This window comes from Thunnus maccoyii, chromosome 23, assembly GCF_910596095.1.
Source record: "Thunnus maccoyii chromosome 23, fThuMac1.1, whole genome shotgun sequence".
NCBI lineage: Eukaryota > Metazoa > Chordata > Actinopteri > Scombriformes > Scombridae > Thunnus > Thunnus maccoyii.
Window position 1 is genome coordinate 21,726,843 of NC_056555.1, and position 26,696 is coordinate 21,753,538.

The following is a 26,696-nucleotide window of genomic DNA, read 5'->3' on the forward strand; positions in this document are numbered from 1 at the left end:
TATAAATACTGAATAGGGGGACTTGAAGTAAACTGCAACATAATGAGATAATAAGTCATAATTATGAGAAAAAAACTTCTAGTGTTGGATTTTTTTTTTCCATGACAGATTTGGTCTTCCATACAACCTCGTAATAATTTAAAGGTGCAGTGTGTAGAATTTAGTGGCATCTAGCAGAACAGACTTGGCAGAAATAGAATATAATATTCAAAAGTATGTTTTAATTATTGTGTAATCTTCTGAAAATAAGAATTGTTGTGTTTTCGTTACCTTAGAATGAGCCTTTATATCTACAGAGGGAGCGGATCCTCTTCCACGGAGCCCGCCATGTTTCTACAGTAGCCCGGAATGGACAAACCAAACACTGGATCTAGAGAGGGCCTTTCCTACATGCTTGGAGGACGCTAGATGCCACTAAATCCTAAACACTGATCCTTTAATAGAAAGCGAAAGACAACTTTTTAAATCACATGATCCATGAACAAATTGGACTGATCCAAGTTGCCATTTAGAATTTTACCTTCATGTTTTTGTGACACAGATGTTTACATAATTCTACGTACTTACGATCATGGTTGTTTTAAGGGTCAGTTCATGTTTGCGCCTGAAGAAAACTCAAGAGTGTCCATTATTACATCCATCCATCACAGCCTTTAGAGTCTCTGTGGCGCCGCAGGGAGCCGTAAAAATGTCCGCCGATGGCCGTGCATTCACATTTCATCCAGGGGCCGAGTTCTGTTTCACTTACAGTCGCACAAGTAGGTTTTAAAAATGTTTACTTCCTGGTTTAACACAGGAAGGGAGTCTGGGAGGTCAGTGACTTTAACTCACAGTTCAACACACCGTGCAGACGTGTGCTGTCGTCGTCGTCGGTATCGACCTGTTCAGCAGCGATTTCACCAAGCTGTAGTCAGTCCTTTCACAACATCAGCCGTGATGAGGGTCTCGGATTAGTCGGAGCCTTCCTGGTTCTCCAAGATGGGATCTGAGGACAGAGACGAGAGAGAGAGAGACGTCCAGATTCAAGTCAGGGTTTCTCTCTCAGGTGTTTTCTGCTGCTTTCTGATTCATGTACAAAAAAGGACTCAACACAGCTGATGAGCAGTTTGTGAACAAAAAAAAGGGTAAAAATATATTTATATTCCCCAAACTAAGAGATTAGAGAGAGTTTTGTTCTCTTGTATTGAAATGTTTTATCATCACCTGCACCTATCAGGTTTGTGTTACCTGTCAGTGTGCTGCTGATGTTGGGCGGCGAGACAATCAGGACGGCGCTGCCAGATGTGATCCCAGAATGCACCACTGGACCCTCCACCGAGGGGGAACTCAGCTCCTGACACACACACACACACACACAGACACAAACACAGTTTAACTTCCTGCATTTTAATATCTTCAGTATCCGACCTTGTTTGTGTGTAAATATTTGGATAAATGACTGAAATACCTTGTCAGTGAAGCCATCAGCCATTGACTCCTGAGTTTCCGTGACGACGCTCTCCGAACCTTCCAGGAGACTTGTGGCATCGAGGTGATCGTCCTGGCTCCGCCCCTCCGTCTCTGCAACAAGCTGTGATTGGCTGAGAGGATCTGAGGAGGCAGGGTCAGAGGTGACAGTTTGGATGATGACGCCATCGCTGGAGCAGAGGCCGTCCGTCTGAGGAGTAAAAAAACAAACAAACAAACAAACAAAACCAAACAAACAGGAATTTAGTGTTAGTGTGTAAAAATCAACACCAGAAAAAGGCTGAAATCTTCGTCACTGACCGACAGGCTGTGAAGGATGATGTGTTCATGTGATGACGGCGAAGAGCCTGTCGTCAGGGTAACTGTGCTGTTATTGGCTAAGCTGAGAGGAAGGCCCTGACTGGTGGAGAGGCTGAGCGGCAGGCTCTGATTGGACGTCGTCTGGAGGTAGTAGGTCCCCGGGGTGCCGGTGGGCTGCAGGTGGAACGACTGAAAATCAAAAAACAACAACAACATTTTAGTCGGTTTTAATAATAAAGTATGTTTTCTTATTAGAGTCAGACTGATAGATCATCAGCCAATATGTGATTATCAGATTTTCTTTTACTCTCAAATATTGATAACTGTATCAATTAATCTGGCTGTAATTGTCACTATTGTTACAGGATGTCCTGATATTAATTCTATATGTGATATCTTGGAGTTTTCATGCTTATTGTTAACGAGGCCACTGATAAACTTCAACACTACGCTACTCGTTAATTCACTGAGCCTTCACTGTTAAAGTAGCATGAAGTTTAGTTTAATTTACATTATAAGATATTTACATTTTGCTCAAGTTTATAAGAGCAGTTATACAGCAGACTGGAACTGTGTTCAAGGTGTCCTGATACTGTACATGAGCGGTAGGAAAATAGTGGTCCGTGGGCCAAATCTGGCCCTCCAGCAAAAAACATTTGGCCCCTGAAGAAAGTAGATCAGCAGCAAATCTGCTTTTACATCAGTAGTCTGACAGCACAGAGGAAACATATGAGGTATTTTGCCAAAAGTCCTCTATTCTTAAATGAATTAATAGAAATAAAAAACTAAATATTGGTTGAATCTAACTGTACATTATTTTAGAGGACACCTGCCAAACTGTGAATACTTAAAAGATGTTTTGTCAAATGTAGATGTTCTGACTTCTGCTGCAAACTTCCAGCTAACAGCAGGTTTAACATATAATACAACGTATTGGCTGGATCATTGTGTGATGTGCTCACAGGCAGGATCTCGAAGGTCTGCAGGGCTCCTGTGTTCAGAGTGATGGTTTCACTGTCGCTGGCTGCTGCTGAAGAATCTGAAGCTTACGAAGAGAAAACCAGAATCAGGATAAAGTTCAGTCCAGCACACATAGCTGGAGTCTATGTCGAGTTAAAGCAAACAGACGGCGCAGTGTGTCTCACCCAGGTGTGTGATCTGCAGCGGGATCTGTACGGGAATCTGCAGCGCCGCCACGGAGCTGGGGGCGGGGCTGCCGCCGCCGCCGCCGCTCTCCTCTAACCGGGTGAGTCGGATCTGCAGCGAGGACGAGGAGGGACTTCCTGGTCCGGCTGCCGTCTGCGAGGACGCCATCACCTCGTGGAGAGCCTTCAGGAGGACTGAACATGGACACACACACAGTTGACAACTTGTTTTTGTTTCCACAGCAGACTGGATCCTTGTGTGTGTGTGTGTGTGTGTGTGTGTGTGTGTGTGTTTACCGCCGAAGGGGATCTCCTTGTGATTGGCTACTTGTCTCTTGATGCTCCACCACTTGGATCGCAGCCACTGGGGCGATCGGACGCTGCTCCACCCGCCTGCAAGATCCTCCCACTTGATTTCATTCTCATCTTCCACCTGCAGGTCCAAAATCCTAAAAACACACAGTCGTTCATGTAGCTTATAGAGTGGAATCATAACACGCACGCACGCACGCACGCACACACACACACACACACACACACACACTCCGTACCTGCGTGTGAGGTTCAGGTCGTCCTCCTTCGTCCACTCCGTCCCTCCGCTGTGTTTCCAGTTCAGGTAGTTCAGCCATTTCGACCGACACTGTTTCTCTGAGCGCGTGCGAACCTGGTCGGCGACCGACGCCCAGGAGACGCCGCCCGTGACCGCAGAGCCCGGCGTCACGCCCGCCATCTCGTACACCACCTCAGCCAGCCGTCTCTCCTCTTCCTCACTCCACTTACCTGGTAGAAAGAAACACACACACACACACACAAAAACAAGTGAATTATATGTGAAAAACAAACAAACATACAAGGATTCAATTAAAAGTCAATGAGTTTACAACATTCAGTATCTATAAATATATATTAATATAATCATTTTGTGCCGAAACAAGAAAACAATAAAAAGAAAGAACAAGAAAATTACAAACATGCAGAGATTTTCCCTAAAATTTTACTACTGTTACAGTCTGTCAGTTTTTCTAACAGCTTTTAAGAACATGAGGAAGTGAAACTCGGAGGTTAAACTGTAAAATCCACCTATACATTTTCTATATGTGCTTATCATGACATTAAAATCCCAAAAAATCCAAATACTACTTAAAGTAATACTTGAATGGAATCTGCTCATATTGTCTCTTTTATAACTTCATATTACAGTTAAACAGTCTGAGTTTATGATAATTTATTAATTTGTTTTGTTTTACAATCCACAAATGGAATATTTTGATTTCAGTTAAAGGAACAGTCTGATATTTTAGGGAATATGCATGTGTGTCTTCATGAGTGCTGATATAGAGCACTGGGACTTTTAACTATACATGCATCACTCTGCTTTACAGGTGTTATAATAACTGTTAAGTACATTAACAGTCGTTACTGAGCTTAGATTGTAAAAAACTCCGACAGACAGCTTCTGTTTTAACCGCCGTTCCCCTGAGAGTAAAGCAGCTGTCACAGATGTTACCCAGGATGTGCATCACAATCACACGTCAACCAAAGCAACTGTCAACAGACTCTCAGTTCATCGGATGCACAATCAATGGAAACATACAGATTAATGTACATGATATAAAGTAACTGGCCTGCAGTAAAGTGTAGACAAAGTAGCGACTGTGCAGGAAAATGTTGTTGAAAATACTCCACAAAAAGTAAAAGTCCTGCATGAAAAATCCTCCTACAGTAAAAGTACATAAGTATTATGAGCTTGATGTAGTTAAAGTATTGCAGTAAAAGTACATAAGTATTATGAGCTTGATGTAGTTAAAGTATTGCAGTAAAAGTAGTGGTTTGGTCCCTCTGACTGATATATTATTATATATGACATCATTAGATTATTAATAGTGAAGCATCAGTGTTAGAGCAGCATGTTACTGTTGTAGCTGCTGGAGGTGGAGCTAGTTTACACTACTTTATATACAGTTAGCTAGTTTAGTCCACTGGTTCCCAACCTAGGGGTCGGGCCCCTCCAAAGGGTCAGCAGATAAATCTGAGGGGTCGTGAGATGATTAATGGGAGAGAAAAGAAGAAAAAACAAAGTTCTGATACACAAATCTGTTTTCAGTTTTTGGACTTTTTCTCTAATCTTTGATTTTTGCTGAAATATTGGATCATTTGAACATTTATTGAAATGAAAGCATGTGAGAAGTTTAGAGGGAAAAATCACTATTTGGTGGAGCTGTTAACAACTCATAGACATGTGAAATGTGACCCCGACTACACACTGCTTTTTGTAAGACGTCAAAAGACAAAAAGGTTGGAACACACTGGTTTCATCTTTAACAATGTGTTGTATTTTAAAAGCTTCTTATATTATCCATTGTGTCAAATAAATGTAGTGGAGTGGAAGTATAAAGTAGCATCACATTGAAATACTCAAGTAAAGTACAAGTACCTCAAAATTATACTTAAGTACAGTACTTGAGTACTTAGTTACTTCACTGCTCATCAGTTTCCTCTACAGATTGGAACAGGATGTGTGTTCCCAAACTTTCAGACTGTTCATTAAGGATTCGTACCTGTGTTGCACGTGTCCTTCATCAGTCGGCAGCGGTCTTTAACAGAGGAGGCACTGCGACCCAGAGCTGCTCCGATAGTTGCCCAGTCGTTGCCGTGCTTCTCTCTCAGCCTGAACACACATCAGAAATAAACGGTATACTGATAATTATTAAAAACATATATAGATATATGTTATATATATATAGACTATAGATGACTTTTTTTGCATTAAAGACACATTGAAGTTTTACTCACGTTTTTAGTTTCTCTATCTCGTCTGGAGTGTACCTGAAGAAAGAGAACAATGGATTCTGTTACCATTAGACAACACAGACGTCTTTCCCCTCTTCTTCATCTCCTCCTCATCATCATCATCATCTCCTCCTGCACTCACTTGCCGACGTGGTTTCGGTTGTCGTACATACGTAGAACTCGTCTGTAGACGGCGAACAGCGGCCTGTTTAACCCCCACGCCACTGAGCGGTAAAAATCCTTCCTCTCCTCTTTAGACATCTCAAAAATGATCTCTGCTGGGTCCTCGATGCCTCTGCCCTGACACACACACACACACACACACACACACACACGCACACACACACACACGTCAGGTTTACATCCACATGTAGCACAAATATTAACCAAAGTTTTTCACAAAATCTGCAAAAGAAAATGCAAATTAACATCAACATATTAACACATAACAACATATTAGGAGTCATTAAAAGAGCGTCAGACAAAGATCAAACGATGGAAAAACGTGACGGAAATATGACATTTCTGTTTGTTTCATGTATTAATTTGAGGAACTTTACAGTCTCCTCATCGCTCCACACAAATCTTTTACAACTTTTACGTCTTTTCTTTCTAATTTCCGATGTTTCCACTGTTTTTTTTCATGCAAAATGAAAATGTGCATAAAAACAGTTAATATGTGTAAGTGTGTGAGGGTAAAAGTGATGCTTCCTCTCAGCAACACTCTCCTGAAAAAACAAAGGTTAAAAAAAAGAAAGAGAGAGAAAAGTAAAAACCAAGATGGTGAAAAAAACTTACCTTCACATATCGATCGATGTTGCTCATGAGAATATCGATCTCCTCTTTAGACCACATTCCCTGCTTCCACTTATGACCTAAAGAGGAAGAAATGTTTTTTTTTAAAGAAATGATTAAACTCTGCAGAGTGTTTCTGTTTCTCTGATCTGCCTGTGAACATCTTCATCAGCTGTTCTTTTTGTCTTTTCTGTTGAAATCTGTCATTTATTTTCTTACTTTTTCCTCCTGTATCGCTCCGTCTCTCCGTGCTGCAGGAATATGTTTAAGCAGAACTACTTTTTTTTTTAAGTTAAAGTATTGAACATCACTAAATTTCAAATGCTTTCTGTTACAGGTTTTGTAGATAACTCACGTAATTAAGGTTACAGCTGAACCAAACCTGCACGAGCATGTGGAGAAAACTAACACAGAGCAACGAGAGACAAGAATCTATGACAAAATAATGTTTTTACAACACTAAACTGTCACTAGATACACGGGAAAGATGATCTGTAACATCTCTGTCAGAGTTTAATTAGACACTTTTTACCTTTGAGATGTTTTTTTTTCTACTTCAGTAAAACTTCAGCAAAGTTTTTGCTTAAACAGACTGTTTTTGCGTATCTGTTTTCCAAGTTACAGGAACGTTTATTTAAAGTATCGACTCATTTTTCAACATTATTTTCATTGAGAAGGATGTGTGAATGGAGTCAGTGTATGTAGTTGATGGTTTGGGGGACACACAGGCTACGTTAACTACGTATGTAGCGTTACTGATTGTTCATTAAAGTGGGACATGTGGTAAAGTTTTGAAAATGCGAGGATGAGCGTCACATACAAAGCGTCACCTCTAGTTGACAGTTGCTTTATTCTAAATACTGAAAATGTTCTTTATGCTTTCATGACATCGTGGCAAAGAGGAAACTCATGCTGATACTAATATATCTATCTATACTCTGCTGATAACATCGGCCATGTTGATGTAATGATCAGGACCTAGTGTGAGTATATAGTGTGTGAGTTTGTACCCTTGTTAGCCAGCGTATCTTTGTCTTCTTTAGTCGTAAACCAGGCCTGACTGACAGGTGAAACCTCTGTCTTCTCACCGGGGGAGAGCGACTCCTCCTCCTCCTGCAGGATCTACACACACACACATAAACACACACATAAACACACAAAGAGGTAGTTTTCAGAATAAAATGTTTTCTAGTAATGTGAAGTAGCCCTTAAGTCTTTATAGACCAAATCACTGTGACGTCTCGCTAACAACAACAACAGTCACTTTCAGGTAAACAGCTGGCAGTTGATTTGAATTGCGGAGAAATCAGCAAACTTGTTTATTTCTGTTGTCGTTTTCAGCCGTAACTGTAACATTTATTAGATATATAGTTAAACAAGGCGGTCCGACCTATCTGACGTTTCTGCTGTTTATAGTATGTACTGTGCTTTGCTTGCGTCTTTGACATCTCGCTACCAGTCGGACTAACTGGTGGCTGCCTTTGTGGTAGCAGGAAACTGCCTCATCACTGATTTACTCATTTATACTTACTTTTAATTACTTTTACTACTTCATGCTTATACTTACTTATACTTACTTTTAATTACTTTTACTACTTCATGCTTATACTTACTTATACTTACTTATGCTTACTTTTAATTACTTTTACTACTTCACGCTTATACTTACTTATACTTACTTTTAATTACTTCATGCTTATACTTACTTATACTTACTTTTAATTACTTTTACTACTTCATGCTTATACTTACTTATACTTACTTTTAATTACTTTTACTACTTCATGCTTATACTTACTTATACTTACTTTTAATTACTTTTACTACTTCATGCTTATACTTACTTATACTTACTTATGCTTACTTTTAATTACTTTTACTACTTCATGCTTATACTTACTTATACTTACTTTTAATTACTTTTACTACTTCATGCTTATACTTACTTATACTTACTTTTAATTACTTTTACTACTTCATGCTTATACTTACTTATACTTACTTTTAATTACTTTTACTACTTCATGCTTATACTTACTTATGCTTACTTAAAAAGCCTGAACTTCTTTGTTTACTTGCTTAAACTGACATTTATTTCTGCGCCGCACAATTAAAGAGTTATTATAAACAAACATTGTGACTGGTTCTGTATAAAGTTGCATTTGTTTGTGACAAGTTTATCTTGTTATGCTGTATTTCACTTCTTCATATGTTTTGTTGTTGTTTTTTTTATTACAAGAATTTTTCTTTTTGAGTTTTCAGTTACAGATAATGAATTTTATCTTATCTATTATGTATCGAGTCCTATCATTAATTGTATAGTGTATATAATGTCAGCTTGAAGTAACTATTTTGGTGTCTATATGTTCTTTGTTCTTTGTCATGTTGACCACCAGGAGGGTCGAAATGTTGCTTTATTCAGTGACATTAAGTTTTTTGGGAGGTAAAATCAAAATGAAAGTGTACAGACAAAGGCAGAGGTAGAAAAAGAAGGAGAAGAAGGAAAAAACTGTACCTGAATCTGAGCAACACCCTCCTCAGAAAGATCCCCGTCTGCTGTGGCCGTCATCGTCACCTCAAAGCTCTCATCGTTCTCCGACACTGAGAAGACAGAGAGAGAGAAGAAACAGTTACAGTGAGAGTTTGTGTTTATTTACCCATTAAACAATTATCAAGAAACTGATAAGTGGCTCCAGCCCTAAAAGTAAATATCTTCAGATCTATTAAACTGAATTTAGATTATAAAACATGATGTTTAGTTGTTTTATTTATGAATTAGAAATTAGACAACACAATTTGAGAAAACTAACACTCAAAACTAATTATAATCACCGATATGTGTGCGTGAATATTACTAAAATTAAGTCTGGTACACATCTACAAATACAATTTACATTTTACAGTTTCATTTAGCAGATGCTTTTATCCAAAGCAACGTACATCTGAGAGCTGAAACAACACAAGCAAGGATCTTGTCAGGAGAGAACAATGCGAGTAAATGCCATAAAGCTAAGTCCAAGTCCAGTAGGACGTAGGTGCCGACAGGCGGTGCACAGAGACAATACAAAGAATGCACAGAAGCTTCGATTTTTTTGTTTGTTTGTTTGTTTTCTTCAGTCCATCAAGTGCAGAGGTGTTTGCGAAAGAGCTGGGTCTTAAGTCTTTTCTCTTAGATTGAGAGGGACTCTGCAGATCCAACAGAGTTTGGTAACTCGTTCCACCACCAGGGATCTACAGAAGAGAAGAGTCTGACTAGCGACTTAGGGCCCTGTTGTGCTGGTAGTACCAGGTGCCTTTCATTGGTAGAGCGTAGTGAGCGGGAGGGAGTGTAGACCTGAATGAGGGAGTTCTGGATCACCTGCAGAGGTTTGAACGTACATGCGGGGAGGCCTGCCAGTAAAGAGTTGTAGTAGTCAATGTGTGATATTACGAGAGTCTGTACCAGGAGTTGTGCTGCATACTCAGACGGGTAGGTTCTGATCTTCCTGATGTTGTACAGGGCAAACTGACAAGACCGAGCAATTAAGGCCACGTGAAACTTAAAGGTTAGTTGGTCATCGATCATGACACCCAAGTTTCAGGAAGACTTTGTGGGCATGAGTTGGGCTGATTCGAGCTGGATGCTGATGTTTTGTTGTATAGAGGGACTAGCTGGGATAACAAGGAGCTCAGTCTTTAGGGGGTTAAGTTGAAGGTTGCGTTCTTTCATGCATGCCGATATATCGGCAAGGCATGACGAGATCCAAGCCGAGACTGTGTGGTCTTCTGGTGGGAACGATAGGAAGAGCTGGGTATCATCAGCATAGCAACGTAATGAGGAACCATGGGACCGGACTATTGCACCAAGTGAGGTGGTGAATATTGAGAAGAAGAACATCTGTAGTGTTAATTTTACTTATATTAATAATTTGTCTGGTCATCACTTCTTAAAAGAGCTGTCTGAGGGTTACTCAACTTACTAACTTGGTTAGAAAATAGGTTTACTTAAATCAATATATAATCAATATTTTTTCTAATAACACTGCATGATCTGTCAGTGTGTAATATGTTGGTCGTAGCTCGTAGTGATGAACCTACAGAGAATTATCAGTGACTCTGCAGCACCTCTCGGCTTTACGGAGCTTTATAGTGAATTTGAACTCATTGTTTATCTGTCCGGCTGCAACTTTACTGTTCTGGTTCACTCTCAGCGCTCTCATAGCGTAATTTTGGGTTGCAGCAGGCAGCTGTTTTCAGAGATAAAGCTCTAAAAATTCACTGTACACTACCTGCTCAGCGCCAAACAGCAAACAGACACAGTTAGCTGTAGATTAGCTGGTGAACATAGTGGAGCATTTAGCAGCTAAAGAGTCAGATATTTCCCTCAGGAGTTGGTAGAGAGCAAAAACAGAGCTGAAAGAGAGTGAATATTGGACTTACATTCACCAGGTGGACAGAAACACGACTCCACATGAATGATAATGTTGCTCCGGTACTGCTGGATGTGGAAATAAGCAACTGTTTGCTAACAAGTTCAACATATCAACTTAAAAGCTGATGATATGTCAGTTTTGTGTTTCTGCTGCCCCCAAGTGGCCAAAAAAAAAAAATCAGTCAGCAGGTTTAAGGTTGAGGTGGACATTATGTTAGTGAGGCTTCTTACAAGTATACAAGTACAAAATGTGTGTGTCTTACTTGGTAAGGTGACCACAGAGAACTGTGGTGTTTCTGAGTCTTCCTGTTCATCCGTGGAGAGACGCAATTTCTTCTGAAGGGGCTCAGAGTCCTCATCTACACATACACAGGTTGTTAATACATACTTATGTTTGTTAACATAAAATACTGGAGAAAAACTGGCTTAAAACAGTATAAAAATGTCTGTAACAGCAACAGGAGTGTAAAAAGGATAAATTAGGCAGGCAAGGAGACACAGAAAGGTGTGTGTGTGTGTGTGTGCGTGTGTGTGTGTGTGTTAACCCACCGTTGGGAGGACAGTGCAGTATGATGCTTCCATCGCTGTCCTGAGTGAGCGTGACGGAGTTGACGGTTTCCAACGCCGCAGCGTCCTCGTCCTCTGCTGCCGAGCTCATCGTTCACCTGGAAATAAATACAACGGATGAACTGCTGGGTCTCATTTCACAGCCGCGGGTCTGTGCACTAACAGGAAGGGAAGAACATTAATGTGTCTCCACTCGTTCAATGAACACACGGTCAATGAGAGGAAAAGCAGAACTGGCAGAAACACCTGAATTACAGAATGTCAGCAAAAGTCATGACACTGTTTATTCGGTTGGAAAATCTTAATTAAAATATACATAATTTTGTGGAAAAATAGTTTAAAAAAGATTATTTACAACTTAAAATATTTACTGTAAGTGTTGAATAAATATTTATTGAAACTATTTTATACATTCTGATGATTTTGACCATTATGATAATTTAACAGCATGAGCAGACATAAAATATTACACTAAACAGACTAAACAGACAGACGTTCTCTTTTCCATTTATTCCATATAATAACTTGTACAGTTCATTTGAAGGGTTACAAGATTATCTATAGAAAAAAACACACACTTATGCTACATGAATTTATGCTTAATTTTTTTCAGAGTTCCCCTTCAAATCTTTGTTTATTTTCTTGTAAATTATTATTGAATAATTGTACTTGTTTGGGACTCTCGTGACTCTACATATTATTCTGATAAATAGGGAGACATAATTTGTCTTTGATTGAATTGGTCACAAATGGTAAAAAAATGATGAGGAGTAGAGCTGCAATCGATTATTCATTTGGAGTCATTTTATTAGAAAAAAAATGTCCAAATTCTCTGATTCCAGCTTCTCAAAATATCAATATTTTCTGGTTTATTTAGTCGTCTGTGACAGTAAACTGAATTTATTTTAGTTGTGGACAAAACAAGACATTCAAGGACGTTAGCTTGGGCTTTGGGAAACATTAATCGACATTTTTCACCATCTTCTGACATTTTATGGACCAAACAACTAATCAATCAATCAATAATGAAAATAATCATTAGTTGCAGCCCTAATGAAGAGGCTGAAGTATTTTGCTTTAAGGTGTTGGGAACCACAGTTCTATATTATTTGATATTTCTCCGGCGGCCATATTGGAGGTCCTAAATTTTTGGGCGTCGACAGAACAGCTGGTTGCTTTTCTAAAGTTCTCCATTTCAAAAGAAAGAGAGTTAGATGGTTGGTTTCTGTGATTTGTTAAATTGGGGCTGATTATCATCTTTAACATCATCATTAACCTTGTTGGATAACCACCAACACCAACACTGTCTGATATACAGCGAAAGAATAAATGAATAGTTTGTCCTGAGTTTTGTTTGTGATGATGCTTATTTTCGTCTCATTCTTCAGTATATCAAAATGTTTCTGTGCTGACAAGAGTAAAAGATACACAAACACTAGTATATTCTAGTTTCAGGGCAGTAATACAAAACTATGAGAAATGTTTATTTGGAAATAACAAAACAAACAAAAAACAGACAAGTTGATAATATAATGTATCTAATGAGTTTTCATATATTGATAGATGGGACTGGTACATTAGGGTTAGAAGTGATCCACAAACAAGTCATTTCAATAGAATCTAATAAAACTACTGTGTTGTTCACTGGAAACAAAATATAGTCGCTACAGCCAGCAGTTTGGATAAAAAACCTTGAAATATGTTGTGCTTGTTGGTACAGTATGTATCCCGCAGTGGAAGAGGAAGTACTCAGATCCTTTACTTAAGTAAAAATACCAATATAGCAATGTAAAAATACTGCATTACAAGTAAAAGTCCTGCATGAAAAACTACTTAAGTAAAAGTACATAAGTATTATGAGCTTGATGTAGTTAAAGTATTGCAGTAAAAGTACATAAGTATTATGAGCTTGATGTAGTTAAAGTATTGCAGTAAAAGTACATAAGTATTATGAGCTTGATGTAGTTTAAGTATTGCAGTAATGTAGTGGAGTGGAAGTATAAAGTAGCATCACATGGAAATACTCAAGTAAAGTACAAATACCTCAAAATTGTACTTAAGAACAGTACTTGAGTAAATGTACTTAGTTAATTTCCACCACTGGCACCCCGAACGAGAAGATGGATGATCTATTACAGGTGTAAAGTCGAGTAACAATAGATGGTGAATGCATTTCTGCTAGTTATCAAGATATATGTTAATTTGTTATATTTTTAAATGGAGTTTGGCGTAAAGGTGCAATGCAGCTATTGAAAACATTTGGATTCAGCGCAGAGATGGATGCGTCACTTGACGTGATGTTAAAACTAAAAAAAACCCTTTAGTTTCATGATGTTTAAGTCTTGATGACTACTTGTTTTGAATGCACAACAATGCTAACTGTTAGCATCCAGCGAGCTCGCCAGCTCAACGAAAGACGAAAAATCTCCGGCGCCATGTTAAGTCGACAAGGTGAAGCTTATGGCGTCTGTGCGGGTTTGACGCTGATCTGACGCTTTATTCTCGGTTTTGTGGCGATTTTTTGCCACCCTGAGCCCCCCGCGCGCTTCGACTACCAAACAGAAAGTGAATTTTACCGATGATTTGGATACTTACTTCCTGTTTTTGGTCCGGGGACTTGTGAGTTACCAGGATGGAGGTAAAGTGCCAGGATGCAGCAACGGCCGTGCGCGAGAGGCCCGGCCGGTTGCCAGGTAACAGAATTATCCGTAAAACGGCAGTTAGTGGTGGAAAGTAACTAAGTACATTTGCTCAAGTGCTGTACTTAAGTACAATTTTGAGGTACTTGTACTTTACTTGAGTATTTCTGTTCTATATAATAATATATCAATCAGATTGACACAACCACTACTTTTACTGCAACACTGTAACTACATCAAGCTCATAATACTTATGTAGTTTTACTGTAGTAGGATTTTTTATGCAGGACTTCTACTTGTAATGGAGTATTTTTACGTTGCTGTATTGGTAATTTTACTTAAATAAAGGATCTGAGTACTTCTTCAACCACTGGTGTCATTATTATTTGAAAATAATATACATGTTTTATTTAATTTGATAACATTCAACTTATGCAATTGAGTTTTATTTTTACTTTAGGAGCTACAACAGAAAAAGTATGAGTACGTGCTTCCTAAAGTTTAATTTGAATAATAAAGAATCAAATACAATAAAATATAAAGTCTGAAAATAGAAACTGGTCTTGAGATAGGTCTATAGATATTCTGACTTTTCATTAGCTGCGGTCCAGATATTCTATTTTATTTTTAATTTTATAAAACATCATTCATGTATTTCAAAATGAATTTAGCTTGCATTCTTACTGACTTATTTTTTGAGCCTATTTGAAAACCTGCTCGCCTGCCAGAATTGAATAGAAAATAATAAAACATCCAACCACATGCAGACAGATTGATTCAAACTGAATAAAGGGAATAAGGTAAAAATACATTTTCAGAAGCACTATTTAAAGAAATAACAACAATAATAATATTTTTAAGAAATGTGTTTTATTTAGTATCAAAGTCGTTCTTGACCTCGGAAATAGCAGTTTGACAAAATAATCTAAGATTACTGATGAAGACTGAGATGAAAGCTCCTTAAAAAGCTGGTAAGGGTATCATGAGTTAATATTATGTTGTTTTAGTGTTTAATTATTTGTCTTTAATCCAAAACAATTAAATTTGCATATAAAGAATCAAACCTGGCAACCACGCTGTCCGCTCTAAAATCTCTCCTGGTAGCAACCTGACTTCACTATATTTTTATTAACTTAAATAATGTTAAATAGATGCTAAAAAAAATTAATTAATTACACATGTTTGTGGCGTTTATTCAGCAGCGACGTTTTGTGAGTAAACGAAGCCTGATTATGGGGAGACGGACACTTTGTCAAAGGTTCCACTGTCATTTCTGTCGGACCTTTATTAGCGACGTACTGAACCTTCAAGCTCGAAAAGTACAAATTACACATTTTAACATTTGTCTGCTGTAATTTAGCCAAAAGAAATGGGAGAACAGCCAGTGAGAGTGTAAGTTATACTTTACTAATACTTCACCTGTGGCTTTAATCGCTTTAATATCGTTGTGGTTTAATCTGTGGCGGTTTTTATTTCTATTTTATCTTAAAGCTTGATGCGACTGGCTGCCTTTTAGATTTGGTTGTCTAATAAAACACATTATTTCTTTAAAAAAATGTAAATAAACCTGAATAGGTAGAGTTTCTTAACCGTTTCAGCTCGTGTTTGAAATACAGAACCAGTTGTTTTAATTGCAGCAAAGATCCAACAACAACCGACACACGACGCACCAAACCTCATTCAAAAATATGCTAAATTTAGATTAAATTAACCTGCACATTTATAAACAAGGTACGACTCAACTGTGTTAAATTAAGATTTAATTAACAACCTGCACGTTTATAAACAAGGTAGGACTCGAAAATGTGTTAAATTGAGATTAAATTATGCATCGGCACATTAGTAAACAACGTGGGAGTGTTTGCTATTTTGCTGTTGTTTTCTTAATTACAATTAAATGAGTCGTCTGCACGTTTATAAACTATGTAGGGCTCAAAATGTGATCAATTAAGATTAAATTAATAATCTGCCCATTTTGTAAACATTGAAGGACGCACCGAACCTCATTCAAAAATGTGCTAAATTAAGATTAAATAAATTATCAGCACATTTATAAACAAGGTAGGACGTAATGTCAGTACGTAATCAATATTAGTAGATGGAACTGAAAAACTCGGCACACATTTAATCTACCAAATTTCATTAATCTTAAGAAACTTTTAGTCTGATTCACCAACAAGCTGTTGGAGTGACAACCGGGTCTGTTACAGTTGTTTTAAATGTTATTGATGAAAGGCACATTTTGGTTTAAAACACCCAAATGTACATCTTTAATAAGGAGTAAGGCACCATTAAAGTTTTATTTAGGCTGTGAGAAAAACATAAGGGAGAGAAAGAAACCAGCCACGAGTTATTTGGACTCTTGAATGCTTCTTCAAACGAATGTTATGCTGATTTTTGATGAGTAGAGCGCCTGTATATGTATTTAGTGTCATTGTTGTTAATATCCTATGAGGTATTGTTGATGTAAGTTGATATAAAAGCATTAAAGTGCGTGTTTGTTTCCAGCCTGGCATGTGGGGATGTTGAAGGCAGACTGAACGCTCTGTTCAACCGAGTCCAGACCATCCAGAAGAAGACCGGACAGTTTGACGTGAGTTGGTCATAAAGCTGCAGCATCACGCTCTGCATCTGAAATATCTCTGTGTCCTTTTTACAGACGAGACTCAGCCTGGAGTCGGTGAAATGTTCAGTAGTTATCACGTTATCTACCGTCCGGTTTGTTGTTGTTGTTTCCCTGCAGCTGCTGCTGTGTGTCGGAGAGTTTTTTGGAACGACGCCGGAGGCCGAAGCCGAGTGGCAGCAGTACAAGACTGGAGCCAAGAAAGGTACGAAGAACTGCTAGAAAAGTAGCCATAGATGTAGGGCTGCAACTAACCGTTATTTTCATTATTGATTAACCTGTCGATTATTCTCTTGATTAGTTGTTTGTTCCATAAAATGTCAGAAAATGGTGAAAGATGTTGATCACAGCGTCCAAGATGACGTCTTCAAATGTCTTGTTTTATCCACAACCCCAAAGATATTCAGTTTCCTGTCATAGAGGACTAAAGAAACCAGAAAATATTCACATTTCAGAAGCTGGAATCAGAGAATTTCAATTTTTCATTTTTAAAAAAATGAATCAAAACGATTAATCAATTATCAAAATAGTCGTCGGTTAATTTTCTGTCGATTGACTAATCATCGCAGCTCGTTGCAGAAGCAATTAAATGATTGTTGAATTATTAATGTAGTAACATAAGGACGATCTCCTTGTATTGTACTTCACACCTGATCTCATACATTACTTACTTCTTAATGATGCTACATCCAAACTACTTCAGTGTTTTTGAACCCCTAAAACGTAGACTTTTGAAAATGATGACGGACACCAACGTTTGCTTCCTGATTGGCTCTTATCACTCATGACTTGTACTGTTACTTCCAGTAGGAGTTCCACTTTGTCATTGGTCCAAGCAAAGAAATCTCTTACTTTTCGTCATTGCTGTTCTTCCTCTGTAGTATTTTCTGCAACTAAGCAACCAACCACATAGTCAACAATCTGCTTCCTGTTTACACAGCATGCACAGTGTACGAATGGTCATGTGATGATGTGTTTTCAGGCATGTTAGTATGGACGGATATTATTTTAGTTTTTTAAAATGCCGTTTTAAAATGAAAACACATTAGCCTTAGTCTGTGTTCCATCAGTAGCGTCCTTCTCTCCCATTTTACCTGAATGCTGCACATGGCGTAAAAAGTCGTAGTGTTTAGTGCTGGTGCGATCGAACAAAGTGATGAGTTTAGTGTGAAACTAAATATTTAAAACACGATTCAACTGTCACTCAGCAGCTGCATCTGATAAAAACCAATGGCATATTGTCGAGGGAGTGAACTATAAATACACTTATCACATTCATTGTAAAGCTCACAATAACTTTGACAAACATCATCCCGAGTTCAGCCACGGTTTCAGCTCGAGGCTACACGTGAAGGTCTCGACAGATGATGATGATGATGATGTGTGTCACCTTGACTGAACTATGACTCACTGACAAATCAGTCCTGTGTGTTTAGTCACAGATTATGTTTTGATGTTATGTGCAAAGGCGTGACGGTGAATAATCTGTCTTTTTGAAGCAGTTTATTAGATAATAGTGTGTTGAATGTGACTCAAAAGCGGCACTTTGGATCTAAAGCCAAGTGAAGAGTTGCCACTGGTGTTTTTCCCTCATTCTGCATCACCATTTAAATGTCTTCTATATCATCCAAAATGAACCTAGTACCTTTTAAATTTAATTATTATGAAGTTTTTATTAAGAATAGTTGCATGTAATTACATCAAACACTGATAAAACAATGACATCTAACATATATTTTCTCTCCAGATACAAATTCTCTGCAATCAGAGAATTTGGACTTGAATCAAAAGAATTGCAGTTACAGGTGGTAGATTTTTTTGTTAAGACAGATTAGTTTGTTCAGCAAAACTAAGAAGAATGATTTATTTTTATGAAAACAAAGATATCTCGGTCCAACAGTCATAAACACACTGATCAATTTTGGATTCTGGATGAAGAAATCACAAGTTTTCAGTTTTTGCTTCTTTTGTCCTCCCTCAGCTCCCATCCACACGTACATCCTCGGAGCAGCGAGCCAGGACACGGCGAAGAATTTCTCCAGCGCTGACGGCTGCGAGCTGGCTGAAAACATCACGTACCTGGGTAGGACACCGCTGCACAGGAGGGTTTGATTTGTTCATTTAAGTTCCCGTTATTGAACGTGTGTGTGTTTCAGGTCGGCGAGGCGTGTTCACGGGCGTGTCAGGCTTACAGATCGCCTACGTCAGCGGTCGGGAGGCCCTGCAGGAGCCGGCCCCGGCTCACTGCTTCACGTCCAAAGATCTGTCGGCCCTCGTCGCCCCGCTGACCAGCAGCTCCAAGTTCAGAGGAGTGGACATCCTGCTGACGTCACAGTGGCCTCGAGGAGTGTGGAACTACGGAAACAACCCGGTAACTTAGAGTCAGAATCCAGAATATCTAAAAGTTATTGTTAAAAGGATGGACGAAGTTTCACGCGTGGAGTTTTTAAGTCAGTTTATTGTAACTGATGCCATTTGCAATTCTTCTGATTCATTACAGACAAGATCAAAAACTGGATTTAATTACAGTTAATTAAAACCTTTTTTGTATGAAAAACCTACTTTACACACTAAGAAAGATTGTATTTATGTTTAACTCTAAAGGACGAGTTCACAATTTTTCAAGTGTGTCTTAAAACAACAATCAGGAGCCCAAATGAACATTGAAACCTGTTTTTCTTGCTGTAATCATTCCTCCTGTTCATACTGACTATTAGAAGATCCCTTCATAATGACCTTACAATGGAAGTGATGGAGGACAAAATCCACAGTCCTCCTTCTGTGCAAAAATGTATTTAAAAGTTTATCTGAACCTAATATGAAGCTTCAGCGTCCAAATGAGTCAAATCAAGTAGATATCTTTCAACGGTACAGTCTTTTTAGTGCCAAAGTTCCTCTTTTTGTTACTATACTTCCACCTGCAGCTCAACAGAGAAACACTGTCTGAGGAAACACAAAGAGGGAATTTGATGCTAAAAAGACTGTAATGTGTCAGATATCCACTTGATATGACTAACTCAGACTGCTGAAGACTCATATAAGCTTCACATCAACCTTTTAAATGATTGTGTGGACAAACTGTGGATTTTGGCCTCCATCACTTCCATTGAAAACACATTTGAAGGATCTTTTAATATCCAGTATGAACAGGAGGAATGATTACAGCGAGGAAAACCTCATATTTTTTAAGTCATCCTAATTTTGGTTTAAAACATTTCATTTTTGGATGAAAATGATTGAGAAACGGAACAAAATCACTATTGTCATTAATACTGATCCACAGTTTATTTGAAAATCTAGACGTGTTTTTAAGTTTCTAAAAGTTGCTTTTTATCACATGAATGAAACCGTTTGTGCAGCTCATGTCAGTATCTCTTCGATCCGGTCGTGTTTCCTCACTCTCGTTTCGTCTCGTCTCGTCTGTTGCAGGAAGTGAACACAAAGTTCTGCGGGAGCGGCGCCGTCGCCAACCTTGCAGACAAACTGAAGCCGCGCTACCACTTCGCAGCACTAGAGGGCGCTCACTACGAGAGACTTCCATACAGGTGCACCTGTGTTTACTTTTAGATGTTCATATACTAGAACTGATTCCCTGCTGCAGTCATAACATGTGTGTATGTGATATTTAGGAGTAAATGCACATTTATAAATTACAAAAATGTGGGTTTTTTGTTTTTTAAGAGCTTAAATAATCATCAGCTATTTTGATAATTGATTAACAGTCATTTGTATAGAAAAAAATGCCCAAATTCTCTTTAAATGTGATTTTTTTTTCTGTTTTTTTAGTCCTCTATGACAGTAAACTGAATATCTTTTGGTTGTGAACTGTTGGTCGGGACGAAATAAGATATTTTAAGACATTTTTAGACCAAACAGCTAATTGATTAATTGAGAAAATAGTCGACTGGTTAATCAATAATGAAAATAATTGTTAGTTGCAGTAAAACTTTGTGTCAGCTTTAACAGTACTACTACATGTGTTTTCGTTTCAGGAATCATGTTATTCTCCAGGAGAACGCTCAGCACGTCAGCCGCTTCATCGCCTTGGCAACCGTCAACAACCCCGCAAAGAAGAAGGTTCGTGTGTCGTCTGTATCGCAAAGAGTTTTCGTTTTGCGTTGTCAGACTTTGATGAACGGATCGTAGAACAGCCGTCCAGATCCTGAGCCGTCTGTCTGTCCGTCTCTGCAGTATCTGTACGCCTTCAACATCATCCCCATGAAGACCATGGATCCATCCGAGCTGGTGAAGCAGCCGCAGGACGTGACGGAAAACCCCTACAGACGCTCTGGAAAAGACAAGACAGGCTTCGGCACCGCAGCCGAGGAGGTGAAATACTTATTTTTCCTTTCACGTGAAAAGGGTTTTTGTATCCACCTCGTTTTTCATTTTGAAGAGTTTGAAACCTTCTCTCTGTCTTCAGGAGCCGGCCAATCAGTTCTTCTTTGACCTGAGCAAGAAGCAGGGAGGGGGTCCTCGGGGTCGCGGCAGGAAGAGACCTTCGGATGGAGACCAGCAGTGGAGACGCTGGGAGGGAGACGGACGAGGCCGGGACCAGCAGCAGCAGGACGGAGACGGGCATCAGCACAAACAACCTCGCAGGCACCGTGAGTCCAACCAGACCGGAAAACATGATGAACTTCTGTTTGTAAAGAAGAAGCAGAAGATTAAAGTCTAACTAAAAGAGCTAAAAGTAAACGAAGAATGAAAAGTATTTTAATATTTATTGTTTTTCTCGTGTTCAGCTCAGCCTCCTGGTCCCTGCTGGTTCTGTCTGGCCAGTCCTCAGGTGGAGAAACACCTCGTCATCAGCATCGGATCACACGTGAGTCCATCACTCAGATAATAACGAATACACAGTCAAATATATTAAACACACAGGAATTTAATGAGATAAACTGAAGGATCAAATGTTCCTTTATGGGTCGAGAACATGTCTCTGCTTCCGAAGCTAAATAAACTTAAAAACAAACAAAACAAAACAAAACAAAACAAAACAACAGATTAGCCTAAAAATGCTACAAATCTGTTTTTCTTAGCTGAAAAGTTTTGTTATGTTTTGGAGATTCCTGGTTCTCTCAGGACAGAACCATCTGTTCTCTTTACATATTTTTAACATATGCAGTGAAATGCAGGGTTGGCGTACTCTAGACCGAAGGTTCTCAAACTTTTCAAGGACCCCTAAACTGACACGAATTAGACCACGGACCCCCATCTGATAAGATTTCTTGCTTTCAGATGTCTTATTACAGAAACCCATGACTGAAATAGTCACACATTGTGTCGTTGTGTTACTTATGGATGGAATTATAGTGAAAATAAATGATTCCCCTTGTTGCTGTGGACCCCCTGGAAACCCCTCAAGGCCCTCTGAGGGTCCCTGGACCCCACTTTGAGAACCACTGCTCTAGAGGATCAGTTAAATATCTAATGTGCAATAATAATAATAATCAGAATAAGAGAGAAAATAAGGAAAACATTGTAAAGATGGAAAAAAAAAATAAGTATGTGTAATTAAAGTATTAAAATGTTAAAGTGGAAGTTTTTAGTTTAGGAAAAATGTAAAATGTACATTTAATTTAATTTAATATTTATACCATCACATTTAATAACTTGGAGCCAGAAAGTGTTTGAAAACGTCTTACTTTGGCGCCATCTGGTGGTCAGTAAACAGCTACTAATCCTGATGAAGAACTGCTAAAGGTGGAATAATCATTAAAAAATCAACACTGATTGGTTGAATAATAACAATCATATAGTAGTTGAGACTATAATCATAAACTCACTATAACCAGAGTATTATTTCTCTGCAGTGTTACTTGGCTCTGGCTAAAGGCGGCCTGACGTCTCGCCACGTGCTGATCCTCCCCATCGGTCACTACCAGTCTGTGGTGGAGCTGAGCTCGGAGGTGGTGGAGGAGATGGAGAAGTACAAGTCGGCCCTGAAGAGCTTCTACAAGAGCAAAGGAGAACGCTGCGTGCTGTTTGAGAGGAACTACAGGAGCCAACATCTGCAGCTGCAGGTACAGATTCATGTCGTATCTTATGGATCTGGATTAAAATGATATCTACCATTTCTTTTGTTTATTTTTCATCATAACATATTGTGTACTGTCTCTTTAACAGTCAGAATATCATTTTATATTAAGGTAAAAGTAATGGAAGTCATGATTAAGCACTTTTTCCTTCTCTCACTAATCTCCATTTTTATTTTTATGTAATTTATTTGATTTTACTCATGCAAATAAATAAAACTCAATAAAACTAAATGCCATCTAGAGCTGCAACTAGTGATTATTTTCATTATTTATTAATTTTTTCGATTAATCGTTAAGTAAAGAAGGTGAAAAGTTCCTCTCACAACGTTTTGCTTTTTCTGATCATCAGTTATAAAATATTCAGTTTATAATCAAATAAAACAGAGAAAAGCAGCAAATTGTCACATTTTAGGATTTAGATTAATGTTCGGGGTAACTGATGTCTTCGTCAGAGAGATTCTGGTCCTTCAGGATCTAACGAGCGTCCATGTTTTTTGTTTTTTTTTCCAGGTGGTTCCGGTGCCGTTGGACCGCTGCACCACGGAGGACATCAAGGAGGCGTTCATGGTTCAGGCTCAGGAGCAACAGATGGAGCTGATGGAGATTCCTGAACACACCGACCTCAAACAGGTAACACACACACACACACACACACACACACACACACACACAGACGTATACAGAAACACACACCTGGACACAACACAGGTCTAAAAACACACATCAGAGTTGATTTATCTTCACAAGGTTGTTTTTTTTTCCCTCATAATCCAAAAGTTTACAGCTTTTTTCCAGTTTTTACAATATAGTGAATACTAGGGATGTGCAGAGAGCCCAGTATCTGTATCTGTATTTGTTGAGGCAGCAAAATTATTTGTATTTGTATTTGAATAAAAGTCGAAAGAGGCTTAAAAATCCTGTTTTTGTTTTTATTAGGCTTTTAAGTTTAGAAAATTAAAGTGTTCATGAATAAACAACCTAGCTGGTGGATGTGTCTCCCCTCATTGAGACCTGCTGACCGACATGTGCGCTGGTATTTGACGTTTTTTTTTTTTCTTCCCGAAAACAAATAATTTTTAAAATATTTGCATTAAACAAATATTTGTTAAAAAAAACCAAAAAAAACCCACTATTTGTGCTTTGCCTAATAACGTATTTGTATTTGTGCACACCCCTCTAGTGAATACAAAAGCTCAAAACATCCGTCTGTTTGTGTTCAGATTGCTCCTCCTGGGACACCGTACTTCTACGTGGAGTTGGACTCGGGGGAGAAACTCTTCTACCGCATCCAGAAACATTTTCCTCTGCAGTTTGGACGGTGAGAACAGACTCTCACACTAAACGCTGAAGACACACACCCTCATGTCTTCAGCTGTAATAAATAAGTGTGTGTGTGTGTGTGTGTGTGCGTGTGTGTGTGTGTGTGTGTGTAGGGAGGTTCTGGCCAGCGAGGCGTTACTGAACATCCCGACTCGAGCGGACTGGAAGGAGTGTAAACAGACCCGAGAGGAAGAGGAGGAGTGCTGCACAAAGCTGAGAGACGATTTCCAGCCGTTTGACTTCGCCTGGGACGACTGACGAGCACACACACACACACACACACACACACACACATACACACACACATACACACACACATACACACATACACACACACATACAGGCAGGATCGTTGTTGTTGATGTAATGAATGCTGTTTTTTTGTTTTTTCATCCCTAAAACAGTTTGGGAAGTACACTAATTTGATTTCTTTTCCAAATGAAAGGATTTGAAGCGTTACATCAGTGTGTTTACATGCATTTGAGTAACCGTGTTAGTTGCTTTCTTAGTTGTCATGGAAACGAGTAACCTGGTTATTTAGCTGCATGTAGACACACTGCTTGATATTAAACTGTTTGGATTTTGGATTTTTCAGGATGTCACCTTGTGCTCTAAGAAAGTATAACAGGCGTTTTTCTCTATTTTCTGACATTTTATCGACAAAAAATGTCGCAACAATCCGTCACGTAAGCTCCCGTAAAATGTCGAGTTTTTACACTTTTAGCGATGAAGTGTATTTCCCAAAATGTGGAACTGTCTCCTTTTAAAATGAGGTGCTGGTGTTTTATACCAGTGTGTGTTTTTCTTGACTGAGATCTTTGCAGCAAGTGGTCATGAAAGTCTCCGTTTAAACGTTTCTGATTCTACAAAAAAATGACTTCAAAACATACGAATTTGGTTTCCTGTCGCTTTATGTAACAAACTTGTCACTTTTCAGTCTTTTTGTTCATCAAAGTGAAGTTGAAATTCACGAGAAGCCTAAAACCTCACTGTTGGTTTTAATTTTCAAAGTTTTTTTTATATTTTTCCTGCTCAAAAGTGATCATTACTTCCAGTATTTAACAACAAGACGTCTCTGCAGAAAGTCTAAAAAGTGACAAAATTGATGGATAAATAAAGTTTAAATCCACACATACGGAGGCTTTAGAAAGACTTTTGATAAGAACAGAAAAAAACACTGTAAACAGATTTACTGTACAGCAGCTCAGAAACCTTTTCTATACATTTCTATAGAGGTTTTTTTGTTTTCACCCCCTCCAGAGAAAGTTGTTTTCTAAATGTTTTTGTAAATGAACTACAATTAAATTCTTATTTTGGGTTTCTTGTGTCCAATTGTTCATTAAAACCACGAAGGAAACATCATCTTGTCCACAGTGGAGTTTGAAACATGAAACAAAATATCCAACATTTATTTGTATATTTTACTCATTTGAACCATTTAGTTCTCTGAATAATTGCTTCTAAAAATGTAAAATTGTTTTTGTTTTATAGGTCGGTGAGTTTCTTTGTCCTACCAGAGTCTAAATATTTCTGTTTTGGTACAAGATCAAAAACAAAAAGTTGACGTTCAGAAACTTCAGCCGTAGTTTTCGTTTCCCGCCGTTACGACGTCAACGTCAAAGGAAATGTACCCAACAACATGTCACATGTTGTTAGCGCTGCTATTAGGTTTTATAAAGATCAGATTATTTTTTATATAAAACGTAAAAACAAACATATTTTGGTACAAGTTGATGAGTCTGGTGAGTCATCCTTTATAAAATGATTATATGCGTTTATTAATGGTTAATTTATTCATGATTAATAGATCGTTTACAGGGTGTTAATACATTTTGGGTTGCCAGGTTGTCGAAAATCCTCCAGCATCAAACTTTCTTTTTTAGCTCTTTAGTTCATCAAGAAGAACCTCAAAAGTCATTAATCACGAGTTTCTCAATTTCTAACAAACAGTCAACAAAACTTTCAGTCACCTGTTACAATAAATGTTAATAAATTATCAATAAAGGGTTCTTGTAATCCATAAAATCTGTGGATTTTAGTCCAGTACAAATATGTACTTCTATATATAGATACAATTATTTTGAATCTAACTCTCAGATCCATTTTCAATCAGATACAAGCCTCCAAAAACTGATGCAAAAAGTTTGACCTAACGTTGTGACTAAATGAAAAGTTATTATTCTGATCCGTCCTGACGGGAACATGAACATCTGGACCTAATTTCTTGTCGATCCGTCCGCCAGCTGTGGAGACGTTTCACTCAAAACCAAACGTCGGTCTCCTGCTGGCTGTCGCTGGAGCAGAAGTCAGAAGACCAAACGTTTTTAGGATTCTTCCTCTGCTGGAGTCATGAATGTTTGTATAAAATTTAATGATAGTTGAGATGTTTAAAGTCGGGACCGACCATCATCCCTCCACAGAACCACGATGGTTTAAGATAAAACTATAGATTGTGAGTAAATTGTGGACTGTAGATAATCAAAGATCTTGTACAGATTGTTAAACCCTTTAAAGGAAAAACTTATGATTTTAAGCCATTAACACAAAACTTTACCTGCACAGTAAAACCAAAACACTTTTAGCAGCTACAAGTAACATCAA

At 38.3% G+C, this 26,696-nt stretch overlaps 2 protein-coding genes across 3 annotated transcripts; one reads left to right on the forward strand and one right to left on the reverse strand.

Moving 5' to 3' along the window:
* Window positions 1-348: 348 nt before the first annotated feature.
* On the reverse strand, window positions 349-14,168 carry dmtf1 (cyclin D binding myb-like transcription factor 1). 2 transcript variants are annotated; one of them, XM_042403969.1, is made up of 17 exons: window positions 14,071-14,168; window positions 11,458-11,573; window positions 11,172-11,267; window positions 9,013-9,098; window positions 7,508-7,619; window positions 6,501-6,577; window positions 5,845-6,002; window positions 5,706-5,738; window positions 5,471-5,580; window positions 3,464-3,692; window positions 3,210-3,361; window positions 2,913-3,107; window positions 2,730-2,806; window positions 1,768-1,956; window positions 1,448-1,657; window positions 1,228-1,333; window positions 349-985 (listed from the first exon to the last, which is right to left on the reverse strand). In XM_042403969.1, exons 2-17 carry the CDS (start codon window positions 11,564-11,566, stop codon window positions 951-953), a joined length of 1,974 nt encoding a protein of 657 aa, XP_042259903.1. In that variant the 5' UTR covers window positions 11,567-11,573; window positions 14,071-14,168; the 3' UTR covers window positions 349-950. The 2 variants fall into 2 exon arrangements, with proteins under 2 accessions (XP_042259903.1, XP_042259902.1); XM_042403968.1 differs by having other exon boundaries at window positions 2,730-2,812.
* Window positions 14,169-15,397: 1,229 nt separating this feature from the next.
* cwf19l1 (CWF19 like cell cycle control factor 1) lies at window positions 15,398-25,413 on the forward strand. The gene is made up of 14 exons (XM_042403639.1): window positions 15,398-15,506; window positions 16,623-16,707; window positions 16,858-16,942; window positions 18,719-18,820; window positions 18,894-19,108; window positions 20,167-20,282; window positions 20,730-20,814; window positions 20,929-21,066; window positions 21,161-21,344; window positions 21,483-21,562; window positions 22,551-22,760; window positions 23,286-23,405; window positions 23,996-24,093; window positions 24,209-25,413. The coding sequence occupies exons 1-14, from the start codon at window positions 15,484-15,486 to the stop codon at window positions 24,351-24,353; spliced, it is 1,686 nt and encodes a 561-aa protein (XP_042259573.1). The 5' UTR covers window positions 15,398-15,483; the 3' UTR covers window positions 24,354-25,413.
* The last annotated feature ends 1,283 nt before the right edge of the window (window positions 25,414-26,696 follow it).